Consider the following 12,841-nt stretch of genomic DNA (forward strand, 5'->3'; position numbering starts at 1 on the left):
AATAGATATTTGAAAAACAACCTGAGGATTGATTATAAAATACGTTTGACATGTTTCTGTGGACATTATGGATATTATCTGGAATTTTTGTCTGCGTTGTCGTGAACGCTTTTTCCTGTGGATTTCTCAGCATAACGCACGAAACGAACGGAGGTATTTGGATATAAAAATATCTTTATGGAACAAAAGGAACATTTGTTGTCTAACTGGGAGTCTCGTGAGTGAAAACATCCGAAGATCAAAGGTAAACGATTCATTTGATTGCTTTTCTGATTTTTGTGACCAAGTTACCTGACGCTAAGTGTACTTAATGTTTTGTCGAGCGATCGATAAACTTACACAAACGCTTGTATTGCTTTCGCTGTAAAGCGACAGGTGGATTAACAAAAGGCTAAGCTGTGTTTGTGATTTCATGAATATGAATATTTTCCAGTAATATTATTTGACTGTGGCGCTATGCTATTCAGCGTTGCTGATGACAATTATCCCGGATCCGGGATGGGTGGTTCTGAGAAGATAACAGAACTTATGTAGCAGGCAAAACCCCGAGGACAAACCATTCAGAATTCTTTTTTTTTTGAGGTCACTGTCTTTTCAATGAGCTTTCATTGGGACACCAGATTTCTAAAGGGACTTGTTTGCAGTTCCTACCGCTTCCACTGGATGTCACCAGTTTTTGGAAATTGGTTGAGGTTTTTCCTTTGTGTAATGAAGAAGTACGGCCATCTTAAATGAGGGTCACTTGAAGTAAATTGTTTGAGAGAGGGACATTACCAGAAAAGTTGTCAGTTTGTTTTCTTTTTGTATTGAACACAGATCATCCCGTCTTCAATTTGATCGATTATTAACGTTTAAAAATACCTAACGTTGTATTACAAAAGTAGTTTGAAATGTTTTGGTAAAGTTTACATGTAACTTTTGATATATTTTGTAGTGACGTTGCGCAAGTTGGAAGCTGTGTTTTTCTGGATGAAACGCACCAAATAAATTGACATTTTGGATATATATCGACGGAATTAATCGAACAAAAGGACCATTTGTGATGTTTATGGGACATATTGGAGTGCCAACAAAAGAAGTTCGTCAAAGGTAAGGCATGAATTATATTTGTATTTCTGCGTTTTGTGTCGTGCCTGCAGTGTTGAAATATCCTACTCTGTTGTTTACTGATGTGCTATCATCACATAATAGCATCTTATGCTTTCGCCGAAAAGCTTTTTTGAAATCTGACATGTTGGCTGGATTCACAACGAGTGTAGCTTTAATTTGTAATCTTACATGTGTGATTTAATGAAAGTTAGATTTTTATATCATGTTATTTGAATATGGCTCGCTGTATTTTCCCTGGCTATTGGCCAGGTGGGACGATTGCATCCCACCTACCCCAGAGAGGTTAACTTCTCTAGGGTAGGGGGCAGCATTCTGAATTTGATGAAAAGCATGCCCAAATTAAACTGCCTGCTTCTCGGGCCCAGAAGATATGATATGCATATAACTGGTAGATTTGGATAGAAAACACTCTAACGTTTCCAAAACTGTTAAAATACGGTCTGTGAGTATAACAGAACTGATTTGGCAGGCGAAAACCTGAGAAAAATCAAGTCGGGAGTCGTTTTTTGGAGGGGATTTGTAGTTTTCTATTCAATGCCATTACAGTATCCATTGACTTAGGACTCAAATTGCAGTTTCTATGCCTTCCACTAGATGTCAACAGTCTTTAGAAATTGTTTCAGGCATGTATTCTGAAAAATGAGGAGGTAAGAGCAGTCTGAATGAGTGGACCCTAAAGTGTCAGAGCTTTTTCATGCGCCCGACCGAGAGAGTGCCTTTTTCGTTTACCTTTTATATTGACGACGTTATTGTCCGGTTGAAATATTATCGATTATTTAGGCTAAAAACCTGAGGATTGAATATAAACATCGTTTGACATGTTTCTATGAACTTTACGGATACAATTTGGATTTTTTTGTCTGCCTGTTTTGACTGCGTTTGAGCCTGTGGATTACTGAAGAAAACGAGCGAACAAAACTGAGGTTTTTGGATATAAAGAGACTTTATCGAACAAAAGGAACACTTATTGAGTAAATGAATGTCTGCTGAGTGAAACCATATGAAGATCATCAAAGGTAAGGGATTAATTTTATCTCTATTTCTGACTTGTAACTAACTGAYGTGTAACTCTTCTACTTGGCTGGTTACTGTTTGTAATGATTTGTCTGCTGGGCTATGTTCTCAAATAATCGTATGGTATGCTTTCGCTGTAAAGCATTTTTTAAATCTGACACCGTGGTTGGATTCACAAGAAGTTAATCTTTAAACCTATGTAAAATATGTTTTGTTTTCTGAATTTTTATAATGAGTATTTCTGTATTTGAATTTGGCGCCCAGCAGTTTCACTGGCTGTTGAAGAGGTGGGATGCTAACGTCTCACGTACCCAAGAGAGGTTAATGTACTGCTGAATGTATATTGTTTATCTTGCTTTGTTTGCCATTTTCCATATGATGTCTCTCTGATAAGCTACCCAGGGAAGGGCTGAAAATAGCACATTAATTAATATATGTAGCCTCAGAAATGAGGTTCATGAAATCAATAACTTGCTAACGTCAGATAAGAGCCACATATTAGCCATTTCTAACTTACTTAGATAATTCATTTGATGATACAGCAGTAGCAATACAAGGATATAACATCTATAGAAGAGACAGGAATGCTTATGGGAGAGGTGTTTCTGGATATAAATCAGAGCCATATCCCTGTAATGCTTAGAGAAGATCTTATGTCAAGTGTTATTGAAGTGTTGTGGTTGCAGGTTCACTTGGCACATCTAAAGCCTTTTCTTTTGGGGTGTTTCTATAGGCCACCAAGTGCTAACAGTCAGTATCTAAATAATATGTATGAAATGGTTGATAGTGTATGTGATGTAAACAGAGGTCTACTTTCTTGGGGACCTGAATATTGACTGGTTTTCATCAAGCTGTCAAACCAGTGCCTGTAATCTGGTTCATGTTATTAAATCAACCTACCAGGGTGTTTAAACACTACTGGAACAAGCTCATCCACATGTATCGATCACATTTTTGCTAATACTGTAGAACTTTGTTCTAAAGCGCAATTCGTACCCATTGGATGCAGTGATCACAATATAGTGGCTACATCCAGGAAAGCCAATGTTCCAAAAGCAGGGCCTAAAATAGAGTACAAGACATCTTACAAAAGATTTTGCTGTGACTCATGTGGATGTTATATTTGTTGGTCTGATGTGATTAATAAGGAGCATCCATATGCTGCATCTCTGAAATTCCTTCTTTCAATTATTGATAAACTTGCACCTGTTAACCGGTGCTCGACCAGTCGGCGAAAGCCAACATCAGCCACGCCAGAGAACTGTTGATTGTCAAGGGCAATGAATTCCATTATCTTGGCTTTAATGGATTGCCTTTGAGTTGTCTCGCTGAAATTTTGACTTGTTGATGGCTTGATCCACACAGCAGACATTGTGGGCTAGTTTAGGAATGCCGTGTTGCACGTATAGTGCAACATTTTACGTGGCGTCATTACATCATGTACCTTTGTTATATAGGTATGAACGTCGGTTTTGCACATCGGTCGTTAAAAATGCTGGTATCGGCCGATGTCTAGTTTAGCTAATGTTGGCTGATTACGATATGTTCACCGATATATTGTGCATCCCTAGTTTCTGTATAGAACTTTGAGTCATCGGCTGATGTAAAAAAGGGCTTTAAATAGGTTTGATTGATTAAATCCCAAATTGATTGCATAGTCAACATACACACAGCTCTGACATACACACTTATCCCTGGTGCCATGTCTGGTGGGGTATTTTCACAGTACCCAAATCCATAACAAATTCAAGAAAGTGTACAGTATTATATAGATCCATTATTGCATGTAACTCTGTTCTATCTCATATTGCTAAAATGAACAGCAAACCGGAAAAAAACTAAAACATAATGTCTCTCCCCTATTTGACCTAGATCGTTTGTGTGTATGTATTGATATGTAGGCTACGTGTGCTTTTTAAATTTATGTCGTTCTGTCCTTGTCTATTAATGTTCTGTATTATGTCATGTTTTGTGTGGACACCAGGAAGAGTAGCTGATGCTTTTGCAACAGCTAATGGGGATCCTAATAAAATACCAACAAAATAAAAAGAAATATGAAAATTCTATCGACACCGATAAATTATTGGCAAAGATTTAACACTACGAAATATCTGCAGAAAACATTGGCTATGAAATTATCGTCTGATACTGGAACGATTTTAGGCCATTGTCAGCCGATACCATAGGCTGAAATATCATGCATCCTACATATGAGAGAATGGTGGCTTCTTTTATTTTATTTTCTCCCCAACTGTGATCCAATTATCGAAGGTCGAGTCATGCGTCCTCCGAAACATGACCCGCCAAACCGCGCTCCTATAACCCACCCGCTTAACCTGGAAGCCAGCTGTACCAATGTGTCGGAGGAAACATCGTTCAACTACGCCCGGAAGTCAGCCTGCAGGTGCCCGGCCCGCCTCAAGGAGTCACTAGAACGCGACGAACCAAGTAAAGTCCCCCTGGTCAAACCCTCCCCTAGCCCCGGCGACGCTGGGCCAATTGTGCACCGCCCTATTGGACTCCTGGTCACGGCCAGTGAACGAACCCGGTTCTGTAGTGACACCTCAAGCACTGCGGGGCTTCTGAGCAATTACTTTACAGTACTATGTGCTGTCAATTTTTTATAATTACCATTCATGCAGCAACTCAACACAATGGATTGATTGACAGTAGAAGACTAGCATAGAATCACAAACAATCAAGCCAATGAGTCAAAGCCTAAATTCAGAATTCCTATCAAACATAACTGGTGTGCAGAGAAACTAAACAATACACACGGCAACAAATAGTAATTGAAACAACCAACGGTGTTTAGAACTACAAGTAAGCCTTAGCATTGCATCATTGCAACACAAAAAGGAACTTGGGTGCTTTGGGGGGAGGGACAAAAAGTACAGCATGTAATAGAGGGTGGATGCCATGGCTACCCAGGAGGGTTTACTGTATGTGTAGATATATGGGCTCACTTACAGAATGACCTTCACTTACGTCAGGCTGTGGAATGGCGTGCTGTCCTTGGACAGCGTATGCCTGCAATGAGAGAACAGCACTTAGGAGGGCGCAAGGGAAACAGAAACAAAGTGCATGCACACACACCAAGTGAATGTACAGACAAACACGCAAATACATAGGCTGTAGTACACTGGGGACCTATGACCTTGGATGTCTGGAATGAGAAAAATGCTATGGGGTAATTCATACATCAACACACATCATAAGTAGTCACCCCCCATGGATTTATTTTCTTAAATGTTTTATTGTAATTGGTCATTGATCTGCATAAAGTATTCCATAATGTTAAAGTGAAAAAAAAATAGTAATTTAGGCATTTCTAAATCAACGAAACACGAAGTGTTGGTCCCATGTTTCATAAGAATGAAAGATCCCAGAAACTTTCCATTCACACAAAAATATTATTTCTTGCAAATGGTGCTCACACATTTCTTTACATCCTTGTTAGTGAGCATTTTTCCATTACCCATCAACCTGACAGATGTGGCAAATCAAGTAGCTGTTTAAACAGCATGATAATTACACAGGTGCACCTTGTGCTGGGGCCACAAATGTATAGTTGTCACAACACAACAGATGTCTCAAGTTCTAAGGACCGCACAATTGGCATGCTAACTGCATGAATGTCCGCCAGAGAATTGACTGTTAATTTCTCTACTGCCTCCGTTGATTTAGAGAATTTGGCAGCACGTCCAACCGGCCTCATAACTGCAGACCACGTGTATGCCATCTTGTGGGCGAGCGTTTTACTGATGTCAACGCTGTGAACAGAGTGCCCCATGGTGGCAGCGGGGTTATGGTATGGGCAGGCATAAGCTACAGACAACCAACAACTGCATTTTATTGATGGCACACAGATACCGTGCCTAGTTCCTGAGGCGCACTGTCATGCCATTCACCTGCAACCATCACCTCATGTTTCAGCAGCATTATAATTATAATGCACATGTCGCAAGTATCAACTTTATGCGAAGGAGATGTGTTGAGCTGCATAAGGCAAATGGTGGTCACAAGATACTGACTGGTTTCTGATCCACACCCCTACCTTTTTATTAAGACATCTGAGACTAACAGATGCATATCTGTATTCCTAGTCATGAGAAATCCATAGATTAGGGCCTAATTCATTCATTTCAATTGACTGATTTCCTTATATGAACTGTAACACAGTAAAAAAAGAAAAGAAATTGTTGCATTTATATTTTTGTTCAGTATAGTTTAAGAGTAAAATTTGGCTTAACAAATCACATAAGTTAAATGGACACACACTGTGTGAAATAGGGGTTGAATGACTACCCCTGCCATATGGAAAGTATTCAGACCCCTTGACTTTTTCCACATTTTGTTATGTTACAGCTTTATTTTAAAATGGATTAAACAATATTTTTCCCCATCAGCAATCTACATACAATAGCCCATAATGAAAAAGCAAAAACAGGGTTTTAGAATATATATATATTTTTTTTTAATACCTTATATACATTAGTATTCTGACCCTTTGCTATAAAGACTCGAAATTGAGCTCAGGTGCATCCGGTTTCCATTGATCATCCTTGAGATGTTTCTACAACCATTGGTGTCCACCTGTGGTAAATTAAATTTATTGGACATGTCTATATAAGGTTCCATAGTTGACAGTGCATGTCAGAGCAAAAACCAAGCCATGAAGTCGAAAGAACTGTCCGTGGAGCTCCGAGACAGGATTGTGTCAAGGCACAGATCTGGTGAAGGGCACCAAAACATTTCTACAGTATTGATGGTCCTCAAGAACACAGTGGCCTCCATCATTCTTAAATGGAAGAAGTTTGGAACCACCAATACTCTTCCTAGAACTGGCCACCCAACAAAAATTTGAAATCAGGGGAGAAGGGCATTGGTCAGGGAGGTGACCAAGAACCCGATGGTCACTCTGACAGAGCTCCACTGTGGAGACGGGGGAACCTTCCAGAAAGAGAACCATCTCTGCAGCACTCCACCAATCAGGCCTTTATGGTAGTGGCCAGACAGAAGCCACTCCTCAGTAAAAGGCACATGACAGCCCGCTTGGAGTGTGGCATATCAAGAAGCTGATTAAACAGCATGATCATTACACATCAATTAGGCTTAAGTGCCTTGCTCAAGGGCACACATTTTTGTCGGCGACCTTTCAGTTACTGGCCCAACACTAACCGCTAGCCTACCTTCCGCCCAAATCCAACACGTCACTGCAGTGTTGTGGGTATGCTTGACATCAGCAAAGACTGGGGAGTTTCAGGATAAAAAGAACCGGGAAGGAGCTAAGCGCAGCCAAAATCCTAGAGGAAAACATGCTTCAGTCTGCTTTACACCAGACACTGAGAAAATAACTCCCCTTTCAGCAGGACAATAACCTACAACACAAGGTCAAATCTACACTAGAGTTGCTTATCAAGAAGTAAGCAAATGTTCTTGAGTGGCCAAGTTACAGTTTTGACTTAAAACTACTTGAAAATATATGACTAGACTTGAAAATTGCTGTCCAGCCATGATCCCCAACAATGACAGCTTTTGAAAAGAATAACAGGCAAATATTGCAAAATCGAGGTGTGCAAAGTATTTAGTCAAGAAGAGTCAGCTGTAATCGCTGCCAAAGGTGTTTCTAACATGCATTGTTGACTCAGGGGGGTGAATACTTATCTAATCATGGTTTATTACGGTCTTATTTTTCATTAATCAAAATAAATGTACATTTTTGTGAGTATTCTGTGTAGATCGTTGACAAAACATGACAATGAAATCAATTTTAATCCCACTTTGTAACAATAAAATGTGAATGAATCCAAAAAGGGGTGAAAAGTTATGACAGGCACTGTATACACACACAAAGAACACATTACACACAAAACAATGATATGGTCATGCGGGTAACGCATATGCACCCTCCAGCTGGCATTCAACCCATCTGTCAGCTCAGCTACTATACAATTACTGGAGGGGATTTCTAACATAGAAACGCTGGCCAATCGGCAATGGTGCTGACATCTGCACAGTGCAGAATTATACTACTTAAATGTAGTAACACAGACCTAAAGATACAGTGGTATTCAACTTCCCTAAAACAAATGACAATGCTATAATTTTAGAAGGGAAACTTAATTAACAAACAACTGACATGAATAACAGACTAATTAGTTGATTAATTAGGTTAGTTTATTTACCTGACCACCTGCAAAGATAACGGGAGAGCCTGAGGGTTTGGGCCTGTAAGGGATGGTTACACCCTTAGGCGGAGACTGAGGAGAGAGAGAAACAAATCAACTATTAGGAACTGGAAACTATACATACACAGTAGTTATTTTGCAGGCACTTCAATGGTTATCAAATCAGGAAGCTAAGTAATATTCCTGACAATCCAAGACAAATAAGGGGTAGTGCGCCATTGTTCCCATACTACTACCTCAAGCATGACGACACAGATCTGCTTGACACACTCGATGATGGGCTGGGGGGTCCCTGCAATGGTGATGGCACGCTCCGTGGAGTTAGGCAGCATGTCCCCTGCCACCTGCACCTGAGCTCCTGTCGACTACAGAGATACAGTTCTCTTTAAAATATCTTCAGACAATTATACTAATAATAATAAAGCTAGTTCTTTGAATAAACATATTATTAAAATTTCATGTGGTGACCCAGTGACAAAGATGCATTATTCTTAGGCTAAAAGAACCCTGGTGTCAGTAAAGGTTGGATCATAGTATTCGACGACAGGTGTTGGGCAAGAATCTTCCATTCATAACTTGACTGGCAAAAATGGTCAAAAAAGGTTTTTGGATGAATTTCTTAAGGGTTCATTCAAATTCCATTGTCAATACTTCTCTTTAGAATATATTTCATGAAACCCCCAGCTGTGATGATGACAGCTTCCTGTGTGGCTGTACTGTACTTACCTCTCTGATTTCCTTGATCTTGCAGCCGCCCTTGCCGATGAGCGAGCCACACTGGCTGGCAGGCACAACGATGCGCAGGGTAACTGGCGGTTTACTGGTGGCCGTGCTGTTAGTCATTGAGCTGCTGATGTCCTGTGGGGAATAGAACAGGAGACACTGGTCAGGATGACGTCAGTCCAAAGACCTAGAATCAAGTCCGCATAGATGTTTTAGGATCTTCACTATGAAAAATCTAAATTTTGTGGTTACGGGTGCATAAAAACGATTTTCTTTACATTTTCATTGTTATACAGTTCCAGTCAGATTGAATTTTATTTAACTAGGCAAGCCAGTTAAGAACAAGTTCTTATTTACAATGACGGCCCACCCCGGGCCAAACCCGGACGATGCTGGGCCAATTGTGCGCCGCCCTATGGGACTCCCAAACACAGCCGGATGTGATACAGCCTGGATTCAAACCAGGGACTGTAGTGACACCTCTTGCACTGAGATGCAGTGCCTTAGACTGCTGCGGCACTTGGGAGTTACACATGGCCTGTTTGAAATCTGTAGTTAGGAGTCATTCGAACCTCCTCCAGCTTCTCGATGATCATGGAGAAGGCTTTAAAGATGGCGGTGGTGGGGCCTGCCAGGGTGATGATCCTCTCTGGGCAGTTCCCCTCTGAGATGTTGATACGAGCACCACTCTGCACAAAATATTAAGACTCCATATATTTCATAGCATTTAGGAATTCAGTCATTAATTAAAGCTCTGTCAGTGCCAGCCTGATTTTGGCTCTAAAATTGCAATCTGTCAACCCTGAAGCATGAGTCAGAATCAGACATGGAAAATGTATAGAATTGTCTACTTCTCTCAAACTCCTTTCAACACTTCTATACAGCCTCAATGCAATGACAGACAACTCACCTCCTCTCTCATCTTCTTCACAGACTCTCCTTTCTGCAGATAAATTACAGGAACCACAATATTTACTAGCTGCATTTACATACACTACTGTTGCTCCCGGTTGTATTGGGTTGCACAAAAACAGTCAAATTTACTGGGCCGGTGGGCAGGACGGTTGGTGATTATGACGGGGGAATTTGAGAAAATATCTAAAAGAATGCATTATTAAACTGACTTTCCAAACTTGGGTCGGTTGTAGACCCAATTCCTCTATGCTTACCTCGTCAAAATAAAAGTCCCCCGCAAGTTATAACTTTTTTTGTCCACATATGGCGCATGTGCAGGACTTTTATTTTGACATGAGGTAAGCAGATAGGAAGTGAGTCTACAACAGACCCACGTTTGGAAAGTGTTTTTAATAATTACATTTACATTTAAGTCATTTAGCAGACGCTCTTATCCAGAGCGACTTACAAATTGTACATCACTTTTAATATTTTGTCTGAAATCCCCCCTCTCATAATGACCAACTGTCCTACCCACTGGCACAGTAAGTTGAAATGGACTTTATTTAACTTCTAGCTTCCCATGGAGTGTTTTTGTGCAACCCATACAATGGGGAGCAACACTAGTGTATGTAAATATACCTACGCTGCTAAACGCACCTAGATGTTTACACAACAGTCACAGCCATGATTGAACAGCGCAAAGCCGAACACAGTGAGAAACTTCAGGAAAAAAGGCACACTCACCTTGCCAATAATGCTTCCAACCTCCTGCAGACAAGAAAAGCAATAACACAATAACTAATCCATCCGTTTATCATATTCACTTAATAGCTTTACTCAAGATTGAAAGAAACCTGTCTGTATTGGTTTTCCCCATTATATCCAAGTTATCCAATGTAGTGTGCAAGGTTTATATAGTCTCTGGTGCCTGACTAAAGACAGTGGCAAGAGATTAGGTTTATGCTGACTATTCACAGTAATGAATGAGTTTTGTGAACTGAACAACCATGGTGTAATGGTCATAACTCTAATGGTCATAACTCTATCACCCATCTCCTGTTCACACTCACCTTTCCATGCATAAGTAGCCTAATAGTAAGGGTGACATTGAGCCCTCCTTCAACCACACTGGTGTCCATAGCTGTTGTAGTGTCTTTCGTCTAGACTGGCCAAGAAGTCGAGTCTCTGGTCAAAAGTATCAGGTCTGCAAGACAAGAGGGACCAGAGAGATAAATGGCCAAGTGTTAAGTCACAGAGGGCAACCAACAACCAGAACTAGCTCATGTTCTATGTAGTGTTAAGATGAAGAGTATAACTAGTTGCTGAATGTGCTGACCAGATGAGATGGATATAGTACCAGTCTGATGATGCCATCTCGTAAGTGAATCACGTCGATTAACTTGATTCATTAACTACAACCAAGATTCACTGACTCCGTTCACATTGCAGTGTACCGGTTCAGATAATAATAGTAACGTTAGCTAGCTAGTTAACGGCCTATTGATTAGCTAACGTAAAACAACTCTGGAAGAAACAGCCCTGTGTAGCGACGCTAACTAGACATAGTTGCTAACATTAGCTACCAAGCTAACTACGTTTATTTACACCTTGGAAAATACAAAACACTTTTAAACAAAGTTACTGTAGTAGCTAGCTAGTAGTAACGTTTTCTAGCTAGCATTTTTTATGGATATAAACCAGAATGCTTGCTATAGTGGAAATAAAATGCCAAAGCTTTAAGTGCCTACTTGAAATGACAACGAGTTAGCTAGCTAGCAGTATGGCTAGCAGTGACATTGGCTAGCTAGCTAAAGTTAAACTAGTTAAGAGTTGAAAAACATAAATTAATCAATTAATGAGAAACTATAGATACCTTGGGTACAGTAGTGTGGATACATCAATATTGTGCAAGCTGCATGTTCTCGTTAGGTTGTTTTTAAAACCATTAACTAACTAGTTAAAAAAAGGAAGATATCAAACGTTAACTGGCTAACTAATGTTAATCAAATCAGAATGAGCACAATGTTAGCAAACTAGCATGTGTAACGATAATCCGCAATTTTGAATGTTGCGGCCTAGGTCCTTAGACTCGTTCAGGCGCCGTTAACCCTGTCCTTCACTCCAAAGAAAATGCAGTAGTTAGGGCAGCCTTACCTGAACCGTATTGTGAGATGTGTTCAGGGGGAGGGTAGGGTATTAAGGGAAGAGGTTCGGGAGGGAATTTTAAAAGGATTCGGGGAAAAGGGAAGAGACGCTGCTGCTCGATCGGGTTCCACTCTTCTGCTTAACACAAAAGACAACAAAAGGAAAATTGTTCAACTTTCAACTTTAACCCGATCCTCCCCAACGAGTTAACCCCACCCATTAAAAACACTGGATGTCGTCACCATTTTATCCCCATTTACAAACCACACATATTGATGATGGTAAATAAATCTATTTTTATTTGAGAAAAATATAAAAACGTTCATTTTGGCGGTGCTTACGCTAAGGCGGCCATATGAACAACAAGACAAACGCATGTAGCTAGCTAAGCAATCTGTTTGAATTTTTCTTGAAAAACGTGTTATTTGTTAGTCTTTTTCTGTAAATTGACAGTAGAATGGTCTTGTATCTGTGTTAAAAGAAAGCAGGGAGTATAATAGAGGCAAAGCCACTAATGTGAGAGTAATTTGGCCAGATGGCCATGCAGTGTTAGCTTATTCCTGGGAAAAACAGCAGAGTATGTCTGGGCAAAAGCTATTATTCAGAATGGTGATGGAGAAATCCACATAGGCCTACAATAATTCTAGGTTTCCCTTGTAAAATCGAATTTCCTCCCCAAAACTGAAAGGAGTCTATGATGTAACAAAGTATATGACGTAATTTATTATTATTTTGTTAGTGTGTTTCAAAGTTCTCAGTTC

The 12,841-nt window shown here is 40.1% G+C and overlaps 1 protein-coding gene across 5 annotated transcripts in view; it reads right to left on the reverse strand.

Annotated features, from left to right (window-relative positions):
- Positions 1-12,261, reverse strand: part of LOC111976571 (poly(rC)-binding protein 2) — a 23,788-nt gene extending 11,527 nt beyond the window's left edge. The window contains exons 1-9 of one of the 5 annotated variants that reach the window (XM_024005495.3): positions 12,090-12,261; positions 11,006-11,139; positions 10,680-10,703; positions 9,949-9,981; positions 9,611-9,727; positions 9,042-9,173; positions 8,549-8,680; positions 8,313-8,387; positions 5,095-5,154 (exon numbers count right to left, since the gene is read on the reverse strand). In XM_024005495.3, the coding sequence (XP_023861263.1) occupies positions 5,095-5,154; positions 8,313-8,387; positions 8,549-8,680; positions 9,042-9,173; positions 9,611-9,727; positions 9,949-9,981; positions 10,680-10,703; positions 11,006-11,074 (642 nt within the window). In that variant the 5' untranslated portion in view covers positions 11,075-11,139; positions 12,090-12,261. Of the gene's footprint in view, positions 1-5,094; positions 5,155-8,312; positions 8,388-8,548; positions 8,681-9,041; positions 9,174-9,610; positions 9,728-9,948; positions 9,982-10,679; positions 10,704-11,005; positions 11,140-11,808; positions 12,065-12,089 lie in introns of those variants that run through there. The other 4 variants (XM_024005499.3, XM_024005500.3, XM_024005497.3 and 1 more) reach the window with 4 other exon arrangements.
- Between the last annotated feature and the right edge of the window lie 580 nt (positions 12,262-12,841).

Source organism: Salvelinus sp. IW2-2015, linkage group LG17 (assembly GCF_002910315.2).
Source record: "Salvelinus sp. IW2-2015 linkage group LG17, ASM291031v2, whole genome shotgun sequence".
NCBI classification, from domain to species: Eukaryota; Metazoa; Chordata; class Actinopteri; order Salmoniformes; family Salmonidae; genus Salvelinus; species Salvelinus sp. IW2-2015.